The 22,302-nt window shown below is 37.7% G+C and overlaps 1 protein-coding gene across 4 annotated transcripts in view; it reads left to right on the top strand.

Annotated features, from left to right (window-relative positions):
* ST18 (ST18 C2H2C-type zinc finger transcription factor) overlaps window positions 1-22,302 on the top strand; it is a 102,644-nt gene that overhangs the window by 30,525 nt on the left and 49,817 nt on the right. For 3 of the 4 annotated variants that reach the window (XM_049818686.1, XM_049818696.1, XM_049818676.1), the window contains exons 3-5: window positions 1,931-1,985; window positions 3,883-3,913; window positions 21,808-21,998. In XM_049818686.1, coding sequence (XP_049674643.1) covers window positions 1,931-1,985; window positions 3,883-3,913; window positions 21,808-21,998 — 277 coding nt within the window. The remainder of the gene's footprint in view (window positions 1-1,930; window positions 1,986-3,882; window positions 3,914-21,807; window positions 21,999-22,302) is intronic. The other variant, XM_049818705.1, reaches the window with a different exon arrangement.

The raw sequence follows: 22,302 nt of genomic DNA, 5'->3' as shown, positions 1-22,302 counted from the left end.
CTCCAGGATTTAAGGATAGTAACAAGTAAAGGCTGCCATCAGCCCCACTACATAAACACAAGCCACTTATGTTCCTTCACTGCTAATAATCAACATCAGATGTAAATTTAAACAGAGGAAAGATATCATTTTCTGGCTTTGAGGTGCATTTCAATCAATTTACACTTTCATTTCAGATATTGCTAACCTGTGTTCTAGAATTAGACTTCTTGAAGTACATGAACACTCTTTTCAAATGTTTGTGTTCTCTCCTGCAAATAGGTATTTTGATTCCAGTAGCTGTATATAATGTGTAACTATATATAACAACAAATAGGAAAAAAAAAAAAAAAAAAACCAAACAAAAACAACAGGAAGTTAAAGAAATGCTTTTTCTCCTCTATAAAGGCTGACTTTACCCTTTTTCTTTCTCAGGTCAATTTTGACATATTCTTTAATGTTCTTTCAGATAAGACCTTCAAAATATCTTAGTTATCTGAGTCACATAAAGCTAAAAATAAAGCATGCTCAGATCTTCAAACTCTATAAATGTAAAAAGGCACAAACAGAACTTCTTGCACCTTCCCTCAATAATGCAAAACAGTTCTGCTGATCCTCGGAAAGGAAGAGTGAAATAATAGACAGGATCTTCTGTTGACATTGGTTTTTATCTTGCAACATTTTGCAGGGAAAGATGCCAGGCATAGGCAACTTCTGGTATCCACAGAATGCATCCACCTTTTGCTCAACAGTTTTATAAATCCGATGTTGGTGTCTGCATTTGTTCCTGCATATTGATCTGCAGAAGTACATGGGACTTGCTTTGTCTACATTATGTTTGATCATCACCATTTTACAAACAGGGAAACTGAGATTCAAAACAAAGATAGTAAGATATTACTGTACACTGAAGAAGAATTCCAGGGTTCCTGATGTTTTGCCTATATAAAAATTCCTCTTGAGAGAGTCTTCCTTACAGAAAAAATTAAGAGTTATTTCAGAAAGAAGAGGAGTTTGCCTCCCTGGACACGGTCAAAATTCTACTGTTGTACAGTCTGCTGTATGTCACTGCAGCCCTCCACACCAGAACATGAAATCTTAATCCATTTGAATTTCAGGGGTTTGTAATAAAATCCATGGATTGAAAACCTGCCCCTACAATTATGGGTCTGGGCTGGATCCAAGACCAGAAGGTGCATATTTCCAGTGCTGGTTTAGATGTAGCCAAAAGTGTCATGAGAACAGCTGATCTTGAAAGGTCTCTCTTATTTCAGTCAGAAATCTTACTGCAACAGCTGACTTTTTGGGTGGCTGGATTTTTTGGCTGTGTTGTTTGGGTTTTTTTAAGGTGAAATACAAACCTGGGCACTTACAGTCTCCCACCCCACCAAAAAATCTGTAACTGTCTCTTTGACCAAAACTTCTGTAAGAAGTAACTAAATGGTGAAGAATTTTAAAGCTGTACATGTGCAATGATGCACATTCAAGCAAGAGGGATTCACATTTTAAGGATGAAGTCGTCAGAAATGCAGGTTCCAATGCAGCTATTAAGATATGCTTCGGTTACAACAATAATGCCGAGTGCCTGTAGGCACTGTGTCTTCCTGGGACCTTTTCTTCCAGGAGGTAGATGCTGAAAGCAGCACTCATACAGCACTGCTGTGTCTAACCTTATGCCTTCAGCAAACACCTGTAGACCTTGTCATTAAACCTTACAGAGTCACTCATAACCATCACTTTATTAAACAAATCTGTACCATTAAAGGTATCTCCTAGGTATTTACCAGATATTCACAGATGGCTTTTTATCTCTTTGACAAGATTAATAAGGCATGATTATTCTTCTTTCTATTACTGTCTAGCCTTTGGAAATGTGGAAAAAAAGCATTGGAGACTTTTTTTTCCTCAATGGCAAAAGGAATGAATTAAAGACTTTGTGTTAATATTACAGATGGATGCAGATGGGGAAAATAAAAAGCTGCGCACGCGCTCAAAAGGAACCAAGGGTGAGTTAGCAAGCACGTTCCATGACCCTGTGCCCAGCACACCATGAAATATGATAGTTCCTGTGCACAGTCCCTAATGTGCAGTAAGAGAGTGTGTAGCTTCCTTAGGGCTGCTTTTTTAATCAAGGCAGGACACAGACTGCTGGCATTAAGAGGCACGATGTTATTAGCTATGGTTTAAAGAAAAGCAGAAAAAATCTACTGTATGCTATTTTCTTTGAGCTATTTCTCAAAGAAAATAAAGGTTATGCTTTTTATTATGCAAACAAAGATTTTCCGTAGGGAGTACAGCTAAACAATATTGAATGGATGTTTTCAAAATAATGTACACAACTTTGTCTCAGCCAACTGAATGTTTTTCTGTCTATTGCCATTAATTATCTGTAAATTAGATGTGTAAATGTTCCAGAAGTAAATTTACTTTAATCAAAAGGTGCAGGTGTATGCAGCGGAGGAGAACTCTGTGCTTTTTTAAAGTACTGGTGCTCATGTTTCATTTTGCAAAGTTATGACATAGTTGTATTTCCCAGCTATTCCTCTCTTTTTGTAAGGAACAGATGGAAATGCAGTACTGAGAGATAAACAGGCCCTTAATGATCTCAACATCTGGAAAACATGATTGACTAGCAATACAGCCCTTTCAGGAAAATAACTTTTTATTTTAATTCATAACACTTTTTGTGACTCTTGATAATGAGTGATAAATGGAGATACATAAAAACAAATGTCAGAGTTTTGCCTGCCCTCTGAACGTTTTTGCTTACGACTATTTTCAGAGGTGCAAAGCACCCATCCTTCACTTAAATTTTAATGTGAATTGTGCACTCTCAGGATTGTGCAAAACAGATTAATTTGATTCATTATCATAACTCAGTAGTTCTGGATTGTTAAAATCATGCTTCCAGCTTCAAGCTGTGGTCAGAATGAAAAATTAAAGTGTGTTTTGGCTTAGTTCTTTAGTTGCAAATGACCAAAGGGGTGAAAAGTGCTACCTTCTCTTAGGAAAAGACAGAGGAAGCGGGTGCGAGTGCTACAAACTGCCCGCAGACAAGGGGAGAAATACAGACAAGCCTTTCTAAAAACCATAAGCACTATCATATCAAAACTTTGATGCATCCCTCAGTAAAGTTCTCTGAAATTAATGTAAAATTCATATATATTTCAAAAGTACTAGAACAGAGGACTTGAACAAAGCCGTTGAATAGGGAAGTTATTCACACCTCAGCGTTAGAGCATGTCTTTGTTGGTCGGGACTGTAAGTTAAAACAGTCTGGCTGGCTTAGCAGACTTTACTCGTATTTAATAGGGGATTCACACCCTTTTCACTCAAAAAGCTAGTAACACATTTTTAAAACTTGTGGATTTTCTTTCTCTGTATTTCTTATACACATCCACACACCTCTGTAAGAATTAATATATCGGGAACATTTTCCCAGAAGAGGAAACAACAAAAGTTGTCTGTGCCGTATGAGTAATCCTTAGAACCACCTGTTGGCTTTGTCAATATGCTGTATATCCTTGTGTGGGTATTTGTATTTGTAAACACCAGCCTTCATCATTCCCAAATTGAATTAAAATTCAGAAAAAGCAGAGATTTGTCATTCTATTTTCAATAAAAACAAGTGCCTTCTCTTTTACTTTTGTTTTTTTCTTGTTATTTTTATTATTGTTCCACTGAACATCATACTCCAGGTTTTATGCATTCTAAAATCACTGTCTGAATTATACTTTCAGTTAACAGTTGCCACTAGTAGCTACAGTCCTGTGGTTAGCATGAAATAATCACCTGTGTTTTGATAGCCACTCCTCTGTCATCACAGATAGGCAGGTGCAAGGTTGCAGAAAGCACAAGTCTTGAAGTGTAAACTAATTCATTCTTTCCTGCTTTTATTAACAGTTCAAGTGGACTCTATAGCTCAAGAGCTCAGGTAAGAACCCACATTGTTTATTTTTTCAGTTTTATTTTCTGATTATATTGATAAATTCATACGAATGGTATTGCTATAAAATAGAGAATCCAGCAAATTATGCATTATGTATAGATTTAGCATAGATCTGACAAAGGTTACTTGATGCAGATTCACTTTTTTAATATATCAAAAAAAGCGCAAAATATTAGCAATAATTATGCAAACATAATCAAAAGTCATGCAAAGTGGGCAGGATTCTGGTATGCAGTGTTTATCTTCAGCCTGTGTCAGGGCACACAACAAAAGAGTATAGTTTCTGATAGTCTTCAGTCTTCTTTTTCCTGTAATAAGTACTATAATATTTCAACATCTGAACATTCTAAGAGAGACTAACATTTATAAGTTTTGGTAGATGGATTTTATAAAACCGATAGTCTCTGTAAACTACTCTAAGTTTTAAATGCACTAATGGCTCATTCTTCCTCAAGTACTTGCTGAGGTTTCATGTTTTATTGAAGTAGCAGAGAGTTCTTTTCAAATTTGCATAAAGCGTGGCAGTCCATTCAAAATCATAAATTGTACAAGGATATTTCGGATCACAAATAATGTAGTAAAATTTTTAAATTATTACTTTAATCTTACTAATGAGTGCACCAATTCCTAATAACTGGTCCAAGAGCTTAGAACAAACTCTGGAAAGACTGTCATATTATTCAGTACCAAAGCTTCAGAAAAGAACATGTACCATCAAATTCAAGTTTTCTCTGGTACAAGTCCACTCTTCATGTCCCCCAAGGAAAATATTTACAGGTAGCTGCAAATTCCTAGAGTTATGACTCAAAATTACAATGGGCTACAGCTGCAATATAAATACTGAAAACATTTTTGCAAAAACTTCTTAAATTAACTTTTCATCACATGCTACTGAGCTGCTTTCTTAACCACAGCAGGCATCTGAAGTGTATGCTTGTGGGTTCACCCATCTAGGGAACAGAAACATCATCATGTGATTTATTTGATCAATCAAAGTGCCACTCTCTCATAAGATAGGACATGAAATATTTACAGGAAGTTATCTACAGTGAAGACATGCAATATTTTAATGTTTTGTTTTATAATAAAACTGAGGAAATTATAAGCTTCTTATAGATATTGTATAAACAGAAGTGGAGGCTAACTTTTTGGATAAATTATTCATGGTGAGTCACTCATTCAGCTCTGCTGTGAATCTCATTTTTCTGTATGGCTTCAGTTTCCTGAGATTTAGTGCTTCTCCTTTTTCCTCTGTGCATCCCTAATTTATGCACCAGAAGGATGCATTAATCCGAAGAGGCAGTCATCCAAAAATGAGGATGGTCCATGTGTTCCTAAGAGAAAAATGTTTGAAAAATAGAGGATGTGCAAGTTTCTACAACATCAGGGAAGCTGTAATTTATGCATTATCAATTACAATAGCTTTACCCAAGTAATTTTGCTTTTCCCTGTGAAATACATGCTAACTTAGGAACTACTGTGTAACAGCTTACTCTCTCTGTCAGAGGTGCGGACTACCTCCATAAGGACACATACATTCATTTAAAACAGTGAGTTAAACAGCCAATAAAGCCATTGCCCAGTCCTTAACCTGGTATTTGTAATTTCTACAGTACCAAATTCAATGTTGGGCGTCTCCATAGTCAAGTGGCTTTACTGGCATGCAAGTCAGGTGATCAACTTTTATGAATCTGTTTGTTTATGAAAAACTAGAGGAAGAGAGGCAGATGCTGCCTTTTGGAAATGTAGCCTATGAACTGCATTCCTATTACTCATACCCATATTATTGTGGAAAAAACTATTGAACGTTCCTCAAGAATTAAAGACTGAAATAGTCTGCTGTGTTCCCTGGATACAGATATTGGAACCACTGTCTTTTCTGACCAAGGTTCTAAATGCTGTGTTGGCTGAGAAATTTAAATCCATGCTTAATTAATTTCTCCTTTTCCCCTGGCTTATCCTATCTGACAAAGCACTTTTGCACTCCTTATTGAGTTTCTGTTACAAAGTGCCTTGGGATACTTCTACATGAAAGGCACTACATAAGCTTACATGCTCATATTGTATTATTATTAGTTTCATAACATTGATTGGTTCTAGAGCATTTGTTAGCCTTTTTTCTGCAAGTTGTGTTTCATAAAGTAGAGAATGAAATAAATTAAAAGCAAAACAAAGAGTTGCAATCACCAATTAGATTCAATAATGAATGAAAATTTCTCTCTTCTAAATTTCAGGGGTTGCATTTTTGTTTAATGGTATTCAATGCTAAAAAATCTATTGATTTCAAGAAAGCCAAGGTTTCACCCAGAAATCTGGCTAATGATTTTGCTATTACTCATCTTTTCCTGAGAAATAGGACAACCCTTCTGCATAAAAAAAATATATTTTCAGAAAAACATCACCTTAAGGGACAAGTTTGGGTTTAATTTTTTTTCTGTTTAGTAAAATAACTAAAAATTCTCTTGCACTGTGCTGAGTGTTCAGAGGACAGTCCTTTTCTTCTAGATACTGACCACCTATACACAACTCCTATTTAAGTGTCAAACTTGCACCGATTTCATGTAACTGTACACCTTAAGGAATCCCAAATTTCAGTACCATATAAGAAATTTTCTTTATACATGAATATTATTAATATTGCTGTTATTAGTTCAGATTTATAAGACTTTTTTTTTTTTTTTACTATATCTACTGTATATGCTGTAGTGTTAAAGCATAATATGCTCAACTTAAGAAGTCCTTCAAAACAGAACTGTTTCTCCTTCCAGTCTTAATTAGTTACTTATGAACAACATGGATTAATTTTTCATTTAGGAATGTAGTTCTGTGGTGGTTTCATTGGTAGCTAAACTACCCAGAGGAAGAGATGAATCTTTTATTACAACCTAAATATAGCAAACACAATATGTGGTAGATGTGAGTGCTGAAGCCAGGAGAAGTCTGTCCCATACATTCCAGTTTGAATCTGACACCTTTGGGACATAACAACTCTGTTGTATCCATCTTCTGCAAGAAGCAGAAAGAAGAGGTCTTCTCAGATGATTTAGTCATGGACCACTGAAAGGACCAGGACCTTCAGCTGTGTTCAGGATTAGAATGAAAACCAAAGGGAAGTGAGGAATATTGGTGTGATGCATTCTCATTACTGTGTTCTATTTAACAGATGGGATACAGTACGATGAACCATCTGTAGGTTATGGAGTGGCATCTGGGTCAGACCAAGGAAGAGCAAATTGGATCAATCCAAGCATGGGATTACAAAAGCATAGATCAGTTTGGCTAAGTCCATATCTGAACAGAAAGGGTACCTTTTCTGGGTTAGATACAGGTGAAACCAAGTCTTTCTGGCTTCTGTCACTAATGATTAATGAAGACTCCACAAGGCACTGGTGTTTCAGGTCATGCAGAACAGTCCTGCTCTTTGATGAGAATAGTTACACTTCTCCCTACTCTCTGTAGTGTTGGATCACTTCAAAAGGACCATTTCTTCAAAAGTAAGGAAAGTTACTTTTTATCTGGAACTCTCGTTCCAGATGTTGTGAACCTTTTAAGATATTCAGATAAGTTGAACTGTTCATTTTGAATGTATAGAGACATGAGTATCTTGAATGCTTTAGCAGAGAGAGAAAGAACAGAGCTGTCTGGATGCCTCTTTGATACAAGGAGTAACTGGACACTTCAGCCTTTGCTGCTGTCTCTTGATTAGGAGGGTGAGAAGCCAGCAAAGCAACCCTGCAATCAATGGTACAGAAGTATTTCACAAGGTTTATGTTACTGAAATGTACTCCTTAACTTTATCCAAAATGTTTAAGTGGTATGTCAACGTAACAGTATTGACAGCATACTAAGAAGTATTTTGCTCGCTGAAGTAGTTATTACTTATACAATACTGAATATCTTGTTGGTTTCTTCTAAGTACTGGTAGGTGATATGTATCCAGTTATACCCGAACTGTAGCTTCAGAAAGTAATAGAATGAAGGTAGACAGTTTGATAAGATAGAAGATAATTTGGCCACTCAGGAAAAGTTCGTGGCATGAAAGAAAAGGGCTGTGCATGCCAAGCTGCATTTAGAAAGGAATGATTCATTGGTAAGTCTTTCTGAGCTTCATAAAATAAGCAGGTTTTTAAGAAGTAAGGTATGAAAAGAAAGCAGTAGTCTGGCAGATGACTTGAGAAAGAGGTGAAAACAGTATTTAGATGATGAAAGTGGGCCCATGAAAAAAAATCACATAAAAAGGCCCAAAAGTGTCCCTCAGTAAGAACTGAGATTATGACTGATTTGTGTAGCTATCACCTTCACAGTACTCTTATCCCATAACACTGCTTAAAAGTAAGACAGAGACTGAGAAAACTGTTTGTTCCTAGCCTGCATCTGGAAAAACTGTCGGGTTTGTCCTCTGGGCTTGGCTTCTATTTCCATAGGAGTTGGTCATAGACTCTGATTTTCTGGAAACTGCTAGGAAAAAGCACATTTATCATAATCCTGAATAAGCACATTTGGAATAAAACTGGACTCTTGCATTTCCTGGTGACTCATCTGTCTCCCACTGGCAGAGAGTGTGGGACCCTCGCAGTCCTTAGCGTGCTTTGCTGAAACAAAGTGCATCCCTAAGTCCAGCTAGACTTAGTAGTAACTGCTAAATGAAGATGGTCAATAGTTATATCTACTGCCAGGATATTTATCCTGGTTTTGTGCAGATATGTCTGAGCTTGGCAAAAAGTCTTTTTCTACAATTGAAGACTGAGTGTTGACAGCATACATTCCCAGCTCACCTCCCTAGCATTCACTCTGATGGTAACTGGCTGGGACAGAGTTGTGCCACCTTGTCATTTAAATATATCTCCATGATACATCTAGATTAGGCATTTCACCTGAGACAAAGATCTGTATTCATGCTGTTTCTATTGATAACTGATCTTAAATTAAACAACGGTCATTAATCTTAAGAGTACCTATTCCCAAGGTCTGGTAACAGAATGATGGGTTAAGAGTATCTACTGCTTGCTCTCTAGCTTGGAAAACAAACTTCCTCCCTGCCTTAGCCACTGTAGAAACTGAAATCATTACTGGGCTTTGAAAATATTAACCTCTGCCTCTTACGCCATGATTTTTGGTATAATCAAGTCTGTCATGTTGTCATCAGTCATACTTTCTTAAATTCCCTAAATCTTTTTCATTTCTTATTCTTTTCTGACAACACTGTTAGGTTCTTAAGGAATTCAGGCTAGCATGCTAGTCAGTACTGTCCTCAAAGAATCTGTGGAAATCTATGTTTTATGCTAAGGAAAAAATATTTTGTAATTGATGTTTGATAGAAAACATTGAACAATCAAGCATAAACAAACACTGAACAATCAGTACATGGTGCAGTTTACTGTGAGGCAACGGTAAGTATATGCCGGTCACAGAACTAATAAAATAATAGTGCTAGAATTCACCTATCCTTATTATTATGTCCTGTATGTCAACCATTTTCATCATAACTAATAAAGCAAACATTAACATAAATTGTAATGGCAATCAATTTTATAGGTTTGTCATGTCTAAGTTCCTCCCTTGCTTCCTCCTCCTTCTTCTAGTCCCCCTCTAATTAGCCATCAAATTATGAAATCTACAGTTCTGTCATTCCTCCTCTGCCTTTATTCTGCCTCTCCTTTCCTCTCCTCTCCTCTCCTCTCCTCTCCTCTCCTCTCCTCTCCTCTCTTCTCCCTTTCCTAGAGCTCTGATAAGTTGATGGACCTCAGGCTTTTTGCCTTTATTTGTAGTTCCATATGCTTTCATACTTCAGAAACAGGTTGTTCTTTCAGTACTGTTAAACCAGTAAACAAGAAACAGTAAACAAGAAACAAATAAACACAGAAAGAAATTCAAACATTTTCCACCTCAGGTTTTCTACTTTCAAACATTCTTGTGAGTAAGTTAAGGCCTGCATAAAATGTTTGGTACTGGTGTATAGAGAACATCAGATTAAACTTTTTTTTTTTTCCCATTAAAATGTCATTCTTTGAATGAGATTATAAAAGGTAATAAGAACTTCCACTCTTAAAAACATTGTCATTGTTTCTGTGAAGAGAAATAATACCTTATAGTTCTGGGTGACCACAAGTAATGACTCACATTTTGCAGGTAACCTTGAGGTTGATGGTTATTTGACTTAACTATTTAGTGAACTGTTCTGAATAACCACTAAGATGGTTGAAATAGGAACTGTATCTCATACTCCTTTTGAGACACCTGTGGTTGGAGTTGTTAATTTTAATGAATCATTTACCTAATTCCTGTAGATACTAAGACCTTCTGATGTATGCACTATGACCTCTACCTTTTTCTCCTAGATATATTTAAAGCATTTAAAAGTTGTATTTCATGTTCAGATTTCCATTTTAGTTTGCTTTAGTTGACATTTTATGTGCATTTGCTTTATAGGTGACTTTTATAGCTTTCTTCAATAACAAATGCATTAGATAAGTTTCTAGCGTATTGTAGGCCTCTTTTATGTCTACTGTGTTCATTTCTAGCCAACACCTGCAGTCTCAGTGTCTCTTTTCTCTTTGTTATTTTATTTGATTGTGGTTTTACAATTTTTCTACTTAAAGCCTCCACTTAATATATATTTAAAAAACAGTGATTAATTAGTTTCAATGTATGCTTTTCTGTAACAGTTTTATAATACATGTCAAATCCACATAACTTTAATTGTGGCTGCTAGACTGGCAGATAGCTATTTGAATTTTTTTCCTACCTGAGAGCTTGTTGCATGTTAGAATGTTTCTTGCCTTGAACTAAAACTTGTACATTATTTAATGTTTTACAGGAGTTGTTGTCTTCCCCATCACAACTTCTGTGTTTATCAGAACATGGTAAACATTATCCTCCCAACCTTACACAGGAATTTAGAGATGCATGTGCCTTAATGCCTTCTGCTGTGTGACAGAATGCATCAGAACATTATAGCCCCAAATGGTTGTTTCCTCTTATGGCAGATTTTTTCTCTGTAGATGACCACAAGCCATATAGAAATTGAAATGCCAACCAGTGACGTCTGCCTCAGATATATCAATCATGAGTTAAATATTATGGCTGGCTGAATTGCTCTGACTGACTGATGTCAAGGGTGGATTCAGCCAAGCAAAAGCAAGCTGAAACAGACTGTGGACAGCCTGGAGATAGCAAGGAAAGGAAAAGAATGCAGCCATGGGACCTCCTGCTAAATTAAAGGGAGGTACTGGCTCCTGACAATGAATTGCTTACAGTCCCATTGTCTGTTGTAAAAAAAAAACAAAAACCCAAACCAACAACTTATCTTTTTTATGTCTTCTCTAACCAGGTTGTTGTTACCAGTATGCTTTTTATTTAAGCATTTACTAGCCTTAGCAGGCTGACTACTCACGTGCAAGGTTTTCTGGATGCAAAGGTTGTGTGGATGATCTGTAGATTTGCCTAGAAACTTAATCCATTCTAAGCCAAATTCTTGGCTTGGGTCCCACTGGAATTTATTGACCTACTGAACCTGGACAGATTGAGTGAGTAAATGAAAAAGAGGTTAGGGAGGCTGGATTTGGCCCAGATCTTGGGCATCCATTCATATTACTGAGTTTAAGAACTTCTTGAGCTCCATGCAAAAAAAATTAAGTTTCCTCCAAACTGGCTTTTACTAAAAATAACTTAACTTTTAGAAAAGGGTCCAAATATATAACTCTAGCCATGTAGAGCCCTTGATCTGTGAGCTATAGACACCATGAAGTCATCCATTTCATTAACACAGTATTTCAATTAGGGGTGTTATATGCATTATTTTTTATATGATCTGAATATTCTCATGATCCTACAAGCTTGTAAACTGAAAACAAGAAAACCAGAGAAAAGAATTTAAATCTGTGCTGTCCTTCTCTGAGTTGCCTTTCCTGTGGGGAGAACCCTGCTAAAATAGTAAACTAAAGTTTTAAAAAAAGATATAAAAGAGTTTTTTTGGGTTTTTTTGTTTTTTTAAAAAAAGTCATTTCATGAGACTATTGCAGCCTGAAATAGTTGTCCTTTAGCCTCAGGCATCACAGTGAGCTTGAGGCATGGGTAGATTTCTCCATAACTGTGTGCCTTTTCCTATGTTATTGCTGACTTACCATTGCTTCACTCTTTTTACATGCTTCTTTTTATTTGCTCAATCATTTCACAGTCCAGTTGTTCTTTTTGGTCAGGTGGCCTATAACATTTAGTTTACTGTCTGAAACATCTCCAAGCTCAGTACATAATGACCCAACACCATTACCCATTTCTCCTCAGCCTCTTATGGGGGCTAATAAATCCTCTTTCACCAACAAGGCTATGGCAGCTCCTTCGCTTTTCTTATATGTCTTTTTTAAATAAAATATATCTTTTAATATCATGCCTCAGCCAGCTTTCAGTTATGATACCATATTTTCTCCACATTATCTGTCCAGTTCTGTTCCTTTTTTCCTAGCTAAACCTTTCATTTGTGTATATAGACAGACACTTTAATACCCCCAAGTTACTGAGCTTATTTTGCTCTATATTAGTGTTCATAAATGTGAATTTCCCTTTTATCTTTCTTCCCATATATACCTCATGTGCATTCCTTTCATCTTGGTTCAGCCCTGGACCAAACTTCTCTACAACTCCAGCATTTTAGAAAAAGAGCATTGCCCGTGTATGGCTGTAAACTTTTCTATTTATAGAAGGCCTTTTAACCCTAGGATGATTACTACAGTGCACAGGAAAAGACTCCGTCCCTTTCACAGGTACAACTTGTAAGCCAAGTGTATGGGTTTCTTAGAAAGAGGTGAAATACACTTTTTTATGTTGTGTGTGATGTCAAAAAATGAGAAACAGTCAGATTTTCTTTAATTATCATTGCAGTAAGTCACACAAGTTCTGAGCTTCTATTACAGCCAATTAACAGGGGCCAAATGGTGAGCAATTTTTTTCAACACATTTTATTGGTTTAAGTTCTTACCATTTTAATGCTTAAAAATGCTGATGGAAGGAAATTACTTTTACTTGATGAATTCTCTCCCAAATGCTTTTTCAGGAATTCCCAGCTGGAGCTATCTTCCAGATTATTTTTCATTACCTAGGCTGAATCAGTGAAATAAAACACACTCAGTCATTGAGTTCAAATATTACAGATTACCTAAAAGTTACTGTGGCTCAGTTTACTTTATGAAATACAAGAAAACATTAATGTCAATAACTCTGACTCCAATTTAGCAATCAAGTCAAATACATGTTTAGCTTCTTGTCAGTGGTGAGAACTCAGTGCTCCTTTCCTGGACTAGCCTCCAAAATTTCATCTGTAAAAACTCACATCAGAGTTCTGTGAACAAATGGCCTTTTTTAAATATTTTCAGACATAACCATTCACTGGCAAAATGTTTGAATACATTTTAATAATTATAAGAATTATTTAAAACAATTAGAAACTTGTTTGTTTGTTGAACTCAATCTTCAACATTCAATGAACTGTAACTAAACCCTTGATTACAATTTTCTCAGTTGCACAGTCTTACTCCTTGAAGTTGTTCAGATACTCAGTTTGTTGCTATCGATAACCTGTAAAGCAAGCAGTTGTTTCTGGACATGTGCAATTTTCCCACACTTGATAATTCACAAATCACTTTTACTTTTTTAGGTAGGTAGAATGATCATTTAATTTAACCCATGCTCCAGCACGTTCCACCATTCAGGGAGAAAATCATAGACTTACAAAACACCTGTAAGCATACTTGCATATCCAACTGAGTAGAACAATGTTTGGAAATGGGAAGTACATTGCAGGATGGAGCATCAGAATACAGTGCTCTAGAAATCCCAAGAATGTATGTAGTCTATACAGCAGACGAGATAGAAGATATTGTAAAACTTACGGATCTTTCTAAGAAAGAGAATTGAAGGGTACAGAGATGGTGTGAAGCCATTAGAGCCTTCTCTTGAACTACCTTTCTCACTGATGAAAAGCATCTCATCAAATACCTTCCTTAAAAAAAGGGGGGAGGGGGGATTGATCAAGAAGTCCTTATTTAATACACAGGTAATTTTCTTTATGTCTTTTGAGAGACTTTGCTTAGTTTTGCACCTGGCACCTATACAGATTTTAGAATGGAACACAGTAAACAGAATTACTGTTTAGTTGTCTTTTTTTCCAAGGGCATAAACTTTGTAGATTTTATATTCCCGTATCCATAGTCCGAAGTGATGCATTTTACTTTCTTCCTTTTAGAAAACATTCTTTTCTCTCCATGTATAAAATCCATGACTAATCAATGTCTCTTAAAAGTAGCTTCTATATAGTTTTCTGAATCTAGGATTTGTTTTTATATATAGTTAGATTATGTGAATTCTTTCATATTCAGTAAATAATTTCAAGGCATTGGAAACACCACCCTAGTCCTTAGATGTTGAATAGGTCTTGCAGACCTGACTGATGCTGAAGATTTTCAGTCTTTCTGTGGAGACTCCAACTTCTGGCCATGATGAGACAGCGTGTTAATACCACCATTCTGTCTGTTCTCATTTTTAGAGCAACCTGAGCTAACACTGTCACTCTCACTTACACTGAGCTATAAAATTTACATGCGTTCTTTGCAAACAATGAGAGTTAGTTAAGGATATGGAACATAAATCTGACTGTCTTAACCTGAAGACAAACAATTGAGTCACAGTCACTCTCCACCTTCCTCTCCAACCACTGTTGTCCATCTGAAGTTGCTATAATTAACAGCACTCATTTGAGTTTTTTCAACTGCAGTGATCAGACTATCAATGCCCTCTTTCTTTGGACTCTGACATTCCAGCTCCTCTCATGAACATCCAGCATTCATGGTTGATATAAATAATAACATGAATGTCATTTCAACTGACATGCAATCCGTCCCAGGAGCAGATCATTCCCTTTCTGTATCCAATGCTAGTAATTTCTCCTGTTCATCATCAGCTTTTGAGGAGCTCAGATTTTTGTGTGATTTTGGGGGATCAGATACTTTCAGCTATAGCCTAAAACTTTGGAAGCCATTGTGCTAAAGAGTTAGACAGAATTCAGCTCATTTGTTTCTTAGAGAACAAGCTGACATAGAAGAGGACTAAGATTGGGAGACACTCAGAATTTCTGTTCCTTTTAGGTACCTCTGATTCAGTGCAGTCTTAAAATTCTTAGAAGAAAGCCCAACCATGACAGATATTTGTAACCTACTGGTTCATCTGTGAGTGGCACATGTCTCTGAATTTTCAAATACCAACTTTTCCCTCCTGTAAGGAAAATGTAGTATTTGACTTTGACAGTGTCCTAGGGCATCTGCAAGTTTGTGAACAAAATCTGATCAAGGCCTAAAGCCTCTGGAAATGTCTTTAATCACAATATGATTAAGGAATAGTTAGGCTAACCTTCTCCTTATAACTACTGGTGTGATTTTAAAATGATTCTGCAAATCAGAAGATGATGTCTCCTTTAACTGTAATTCAATAGTCTAACACTTACTTTTGTAGTATAGTTAAGCAAACAGTCAAAAGGCAATTCAGGTAGAGAGTTTAAAATTATTTTCTCCACAACTAAAATGTTCCTCTAATTATTCTTGCACAAACTCACATGAGGAGTGGGCTCCTTAAATAACGTTAGACAATAAATGTAAGTGCCTTGATATTTAAATACATTTCTTTTCTCTCTTGAAGCTAAGGAATATAAATGAGATGCAGTGTGTTCTGTTCTTATTATTTTACATGGCATCCATTACAGGCATTAGTAAACACCAGCTGACAGGCTGAACTTACCCCTTGTTTTACCCACTATTGCAATTCATCGCTCTGTTATCAGGCTTTACGAATCTGCAGGCTGCTGTGAATAAGAAAAAAGTCTTGAGATCTAGAAGTCTTGCCAGCAGATTAACAGCAAAAAATCCTTGCTGGCTACAAAGTGGTTAAAGGTCAGGTTAAATGCTTGACAAACACATCACTTACTTAGATGAACCCATTACAAACAAAGACAAGAATGACAATTTTTAGCAGTAGGAAAAGCTGTATATGGTTAGGACTCCATAAAACCTGTCTCTCTTCTGAGGCATTGGTGTGTGGTGGGGAGCCAATGCATTGTTCTGCCTGTATACTACCAGTGTCTGCAAGATATGTTCTGAAGACAAATAAAGGAAAGAGAAGGACCAAGTAAATTTTCCCCAAAAGTATTTAGGTATGAAATACATATGAAAGATTTATCGGGGGGGGGTTGGTGGTGGTGTTGTGTTCAACACATGCAACGAGGTCATACATGTCTTAGATTTTAACCTTTTGACTCACACCATGATAATTGACACAAGACTGGTTTTGGTAACTGAGTTCTTGACTAAAAAATAACAATAATGAAAAATCTGCTCATTATAGTACTAAAATGATTTATTATTCATAAAGTTAAAGTACAGTTAAATTGGGGGGAAAAAAACCCCATGTATTGGCTTTGGGCTCATAAAAAAAAGAGCTTCTCCTGTTTTATGAGCCTCAGATTACCAAATAACCTTGACAGCTGAATCAGTGTTCCATGACAACAAGCAGGCCATTGATAAATAGCAACAAAACTATTAGACGTTGAATTTATGAGATGAGTAATAGAGAAGCTAAATTATAGGTTTACCATTTGACAAACTACAGCTTGACAAATCTGTGCTAATGTACATGTGTGTGTATGTGTGAATGTATATAAGGAAAAGAGAGAAATAGAAACTTTTAAAGACCAAAGTGAAATCAACATGCCATGAATGTTACAAAGGCATAAATATATTCTTTTCATAGTAGTTAAATTCCCAGTGACCATTATTAAATACTTAGCAAATCATGTGTAAGTACTTGAAAAGACTACCATTTCTGAAGTTGTTTTTTCAGTTTTAATTTTAATTTTTAATTTTAAGCACTGTAAGGTAGAAAAGAAGGTGCATGATCAATCTTTAAACTGTCTCTTGCAAACTAAGAGGTTTCAGTTAAAACTCAATCCCAGCCGTTTAAAACGTAACCAGCAAAAGCAAGAGTATATTCTGCTGGAGTTGAAAAATGTCTTCCTGTCCTATGGAGAGCAATTTGCACTTCCTAGGAAAGAAGCAAAACCCGCGTTTTGTCACCTTCCTATAATCAGAGTGGAAGGTGTCAGGAATGATTTTACTTAAAGTTGAATCTCACAGAATCATAGAATCATCGAATGGTTTGGGTTGGAAGGTACCTTAAAAATCATCTAGTTCCAAAACCCCTGCCACAGGCAGGGACACCTTCCACTAGTCCAGGTTGCTCAAAGCCCCATCCAACCTGGCCTGGAACACTTCCAGGGATGGGGCATCCACAGCTTCTCTGGGCAACCTGTTCCAGTGCTTCACCACCCTCACAGTAAAGAGCTGCTTCTTTACATCTAATCTAAATCTCCCCTCTTTCAGTTTAAAGCCATTACCCCTTGTCCTATCACTACATGCCCTTGTAAAAAGTCCCTCTTCAGCTTTCTTGTAGGACTCTTTAGGTACTGGAAGGCTACTATAAGGTCTCCCCAGAACCTTCTTTTCTCCAGGCTGAACAACCCCAACTCTCTCAGCTTGTCTTCATAGGAGAGATGCTCCAGCCCTCTGATCAACTTCATGGCCCTCCTCTGGACTCACTCCCACAGGTCCATGTCCTTCTTATGTTGGAGGCCCCAGCGCTGAACACAGTACTCCAGGTGGGGTCTCACAAGAGCCGAGTAAAGGGACAGAATCACCTCCCTCAACCTGCTGGTCACACTTCTTTTGATGCAAACCAGGATATGGTTGGCTTTCTGGGTTGTCATGTTGAGCTTCTCATCAACCAACACCTCCAAGTCCTTCTCCTCAGGGCTGCTGTCAATCCATTCTCTGCCCAGCCTGTATTTGTGCTTGGGATTGCCCCGACCCATGTGCAGGACCTTGCACTTGGCCTTGCTGAGCCTCATGATATTCACAGAGGCCCACCTCTCAAGCCTGTCAAGGTCCCTCTGGATGACATCCCTTTCCTCCAGCATGTTGACTGCACCACACAACTTGGTGTCATCAGCAACCTTGCTGAGGGTGCACTCAATTCCACTGTCCATGTCACCGACAAGGATGTTAAACAGCACTGGTTCCAATACCGACCCCTGAGGAACACCACTCATCTCTGGTCTCCACTTGGACATCGAGCCATTGACCGCAACTCTTTGAGTGTGACCATCCAGCCAATTTCTCACCCACCGAGTGCTCCATCTGTCAAATCCATGTCTCTCCAATGTAGAGACAACGATATTGTGCGGGACAGTGTCAAATGCTTTGCACAAGTCCAGGTAGATTGTGTCAGTTGCTCTTCCCTTATCCACCAATGCTGTAACATCATTGTAGAAGGCCACTAAATTTGTCAGGCATGATTTGACTTTGGTGAAGCTATGTTGGCTGTCACCAATTACCTCTTTATGTTCCATGCACATTAGCATAGTTTCCAGGAGGATCTGCTCCATGATCTTGCCAGCACAGAGGCAAGACCGACTGTTCTGTAGTTCCCCGGGTCTTCTTTTTTTTCCTTTTTAAAAATGGGGGTTATGTTTCCCCATTTCCATTCAGATGGAACTTCTCTGGACTGCCACAACTTCTTGAATATGATGGATATTGGCTTAGACACTTCATCCACCAGTTCCCTCAGGACCCGTGGATGCATCTCATCAAGTCCCATGGACTTGTGCACCTTCAAGTTCCTTAGATGGTCTAAAATCTGATCTTCTCCTACAGTGGGCAGTTCTTCATTCTCCCAGTCCCTGCCTCTGCCTTCTGCAACTTGGGTGGTGTGACTGGAGCACTTGCTGGTGTAGACTGAGGCAAAAAAGTTGTTGAGTACCTCAGCCTTCTCTATGTCCTGAGCAATCAGGTTTCCTGTTCCCTTCCAGAGAGGGCCTACATTTTCCCTAGTTTTCCTGTTATCACCAACGTACCTACAGAAGCTTTTCTTGTTTCCCTTGACATCCGTGGCCAGATTTAATTCTTTCAGGGCTTTAGCTTTCCTAAGCGGATCCTTGTCAACTTGGACAATCTCTCTCTATTCCTTCCAGGCTACTTGTCCTTGCTTCCACCCTCTGTAGGCTTCCATTTTGTGTTTGAGTTTGTCCAGGAGCTCCTTGTTCAACCATGCAGGCCTCCTTCCATAATCACTTATTTTAAAATGATGGAAACTATAGAGGAAATCTGGGCGAGTGGCCACTCATGTACAGAAAAAGATACGATAAGGACAAGCTAATGCATCAGTCTTTCATAGAGGAGAAACTTTCTAACATGAGCAACATGCTTCCAGGCAGATTTGTGGGCCTTCTGACATTGTGGGCCTGTCCTGACATTGATGCAACACCTTTTGATTTACTGCTGTAAACTCTGGTGGTTACAGTCAAGCGGGATTCTTGTGCTCTCATTTTCCAGAGCAGATCTGCAGGTGGCAGGTGGCAGCAGTACCCCTGCACTGGTCTTGACAGTGGTCTGCTAACATCTGATTTAGACTGTCTTTCACAGTTGTGGTGAAAAACCAACGTATTTGATAGCTATTATGCCAGCCGCCAGTGGTGGGCTTATAACATTATGTTACTAGAAAAAGATTGTACTTATTGAGCAAAAACACAGCAATCAACTTACCTGCTTACCATGTTTTCCCTTAACTTGACTGGAAGATAGACAATAGTCAGACAAATTACAGGATTAAAGCTGAGGAGCTAGATGAAGTTCTGTGACCTGTGTTGTACAGGAGGGCATTCTAGATGATCTAATTGGATCTTCTCTTCTAAAAATCTATTAATTATGCTTGTGTAAGAAACAGCTGTAGCTTCGTCAAAGGGGAATTAAACACTGGAAATTCATCTTGCCCTAACACTCTCACAGTAGCTACTGGAGGTAAACTTGAAGCTTGACAAATGTATGAGAAAGATCAAAAGCAAACCTAGTGAAGGTTTTGGTTGATAAAAACAATTATGTGTGAAGGGCTTTCAAACATTTGTCATTTATTCAATTTTTCTGAAACAACGTGAGTGGTATGAACTGCCATTCACAAATATGAATTAAGAAACTCTTGATTGTGTTTACTTAGAAATAAATTATGCATATTTGTCCACACTACATCCATCCCTGATGCCTGTTATATGGGCATAATTTCCAAGGGGATGCTTATACCATTGTGATTCTGACCTTTAATATGATATTCATGTTATCCTCTATTCATAAACAGAGAAGTAACGCAGAAGCCATAATATATTCAACTACAGCAAGTGCTTAACATCCAGTATTCCTGATGCCCATAGCATTTCAGCTTTCAGAAGATCAAGAATATCTACTATGTTTAAGATGCATATGGTAGAATTTTAACATTCCCCCTAAAATGCAGATCTTCACATTTCCATGTCCTTCATGTTTGCAATGATGGATTGCCAAAAAGGTGCTTAGCCAAAAATGGGTATTTTTTTTTTTTTAACAAAAAGCTCAAGTTAGTCATATGCTTTCATCCAAAACAATCAGAACCTGAGCCAATTTAGTGCACATAAGATACCTTGGAAGGATTAATTTATGCTGTTGAGCTTGTAATATGTGTAACCAATAGGAGTTCTCTGCATACATGGATTTTTTGCAAATCTTGCAGCTAAGTCAGTGAGACAAATGCAAAATCCAACACCTAAGGGCATTGTGTAGATGTGTAATGCACCCTGGGGGTGCCTAAGGTCGAGAAACCATTGAGTGGATTACACAGATTCATATATGTAGTTTTTTCATCTCTGACAGATATAATATGAGCACTATTATTCATACTACATAAATTTCTTAGAATACTGTTGTGTGAGAGAACAAGGAAATCATGCCAAATCACTTACACAAAAAGTTGTTAAAAAAAGAAGGTTGAAGGTTCAGGCCTCTTTAGTGAGGTGTCCTATGATATGACATCTATATGCCATACAGATCAGCTGCATGGCAGTGAAGGTTTTGCTAAATATCTGTAGAAACAAATTAATATGCAGACCAATATGTGGATCTTATATGAGCTGAAAGAAGTATATAAAATCTGCTAAAATTCTTCCTTTTTAAAATACCGCGCTCTCTTCTCATGTCGGTCATCTGAAAGTTAGGCATCTAGACTGGGTAAGGTCTTTCCCAGAGGATGGCTCACCCTCTTTATCAGGTAGTTCTAGTTTTAAGTGGGATGAATTGCCCTCTGGAGGACCTTTTTTCCAGAGTCTATATAGAGACCTGAGAAGAGCTTAAACTAGTCATTTATGGCTGGAAGTTAATGAAATGAAGCTAACGCTTGGGACTGATATTGAAAGAGGGACCCATATTGCATAATGTTCTGAAGGTACAGTGTGTTTTGCACAGGTTTTATGCACACAGGTTGAACTCAAGGTGCGTGATTGGATATCCATACTGATGTAAAGGTAATGGAGCCCAAGGCTCAGGATGTTGTAGTATAACTAGTGGTATATTTTTCCCCTTAGCTGTTACTCTGGATTATCAACCCAGACTACAATTTTGTTCATCCTTTCCTAGGTGTACTTATTTTACTGCAGAGCAGGGCTTAGATTAGTGTATGCTTACATAGGGTTAAGCATGTTAGGTTATGGGTTTTTTGGTTTTGTCTTCCTCCTCATTCCCCTTTCCCCAAACAGATTCTGGCAGCAGTGAAAAGAAATGGGACTTGCCTGTGCCCTGAACCTCGAGTACATGAGCTAAAATTAAATATCCACTGAGTAGAACTTGCTGAAACTGCAAGTGAATTAGTATTTTGTCAGTCCTCTCTTGTATACTTGGTATTAAGCTAGACGATGGTGCTATTTTTTAAACAATTTACCTCTCACTTCTCCCACTTTTTTCTCTATCGTTGGCGATTGATCATTGCAGTGCTTACAAATGCTCCATGGCTAAGAAGAGAAAAGCCGAAGAACAGATATCAGGCGTTCCCGTCAACAAAAGGAAGTCCCTGTTAATGAAACCCCGCCACTACAGCCCCAGCTTGGAATGCAAAGAAGACAATGAAGACAGGACGGATTTACAGGAAGAGATCAGTGTCCTCGAAAGCAGCTCAACTCCAGGTAGTCAGGCAGTGTGCCTCTGCTTGAACCTGAATTTCACAGGAAGGGAGATATGAAACACTATTTCCAAAAAGAATGCAGAATGTGTTTGACTTCTAACAGAGTTGGAATGGTGCATTTCTGTCCAGGCTTAACCATCGGACTTCCAATTATTTTGTACAATAACTCCTCCTGGGGTCTAGTAAATGCTTTGTAGGTCACACAGAGAGACAACTACTGCAGCAGTTCAGATATGGAGCAGCATCTGCTTCTCCACTAGCTAGTCAAAGAACAAGGTTAAGCTCACCACGGAGAAAAACACATT

The sequence above is a fragment of the Accipiter gentilis genome, chromosome 2 (assembly GCF_929443795.1).
Source record: "Accipiter gentilis chromosome 2, bAccGen1.1, whole genome shotgun sequence".
Lineage (NCBI taxonomy): Eukaryota > Metazoa > Chordata > Aves > Accipitriformes > Accipitridae > Astur > Astur gentilis.
Note: the sequence above shows the minus strand (reverse complement) of the source record. Positions and strands in the feature narration are given on the sequence as shown.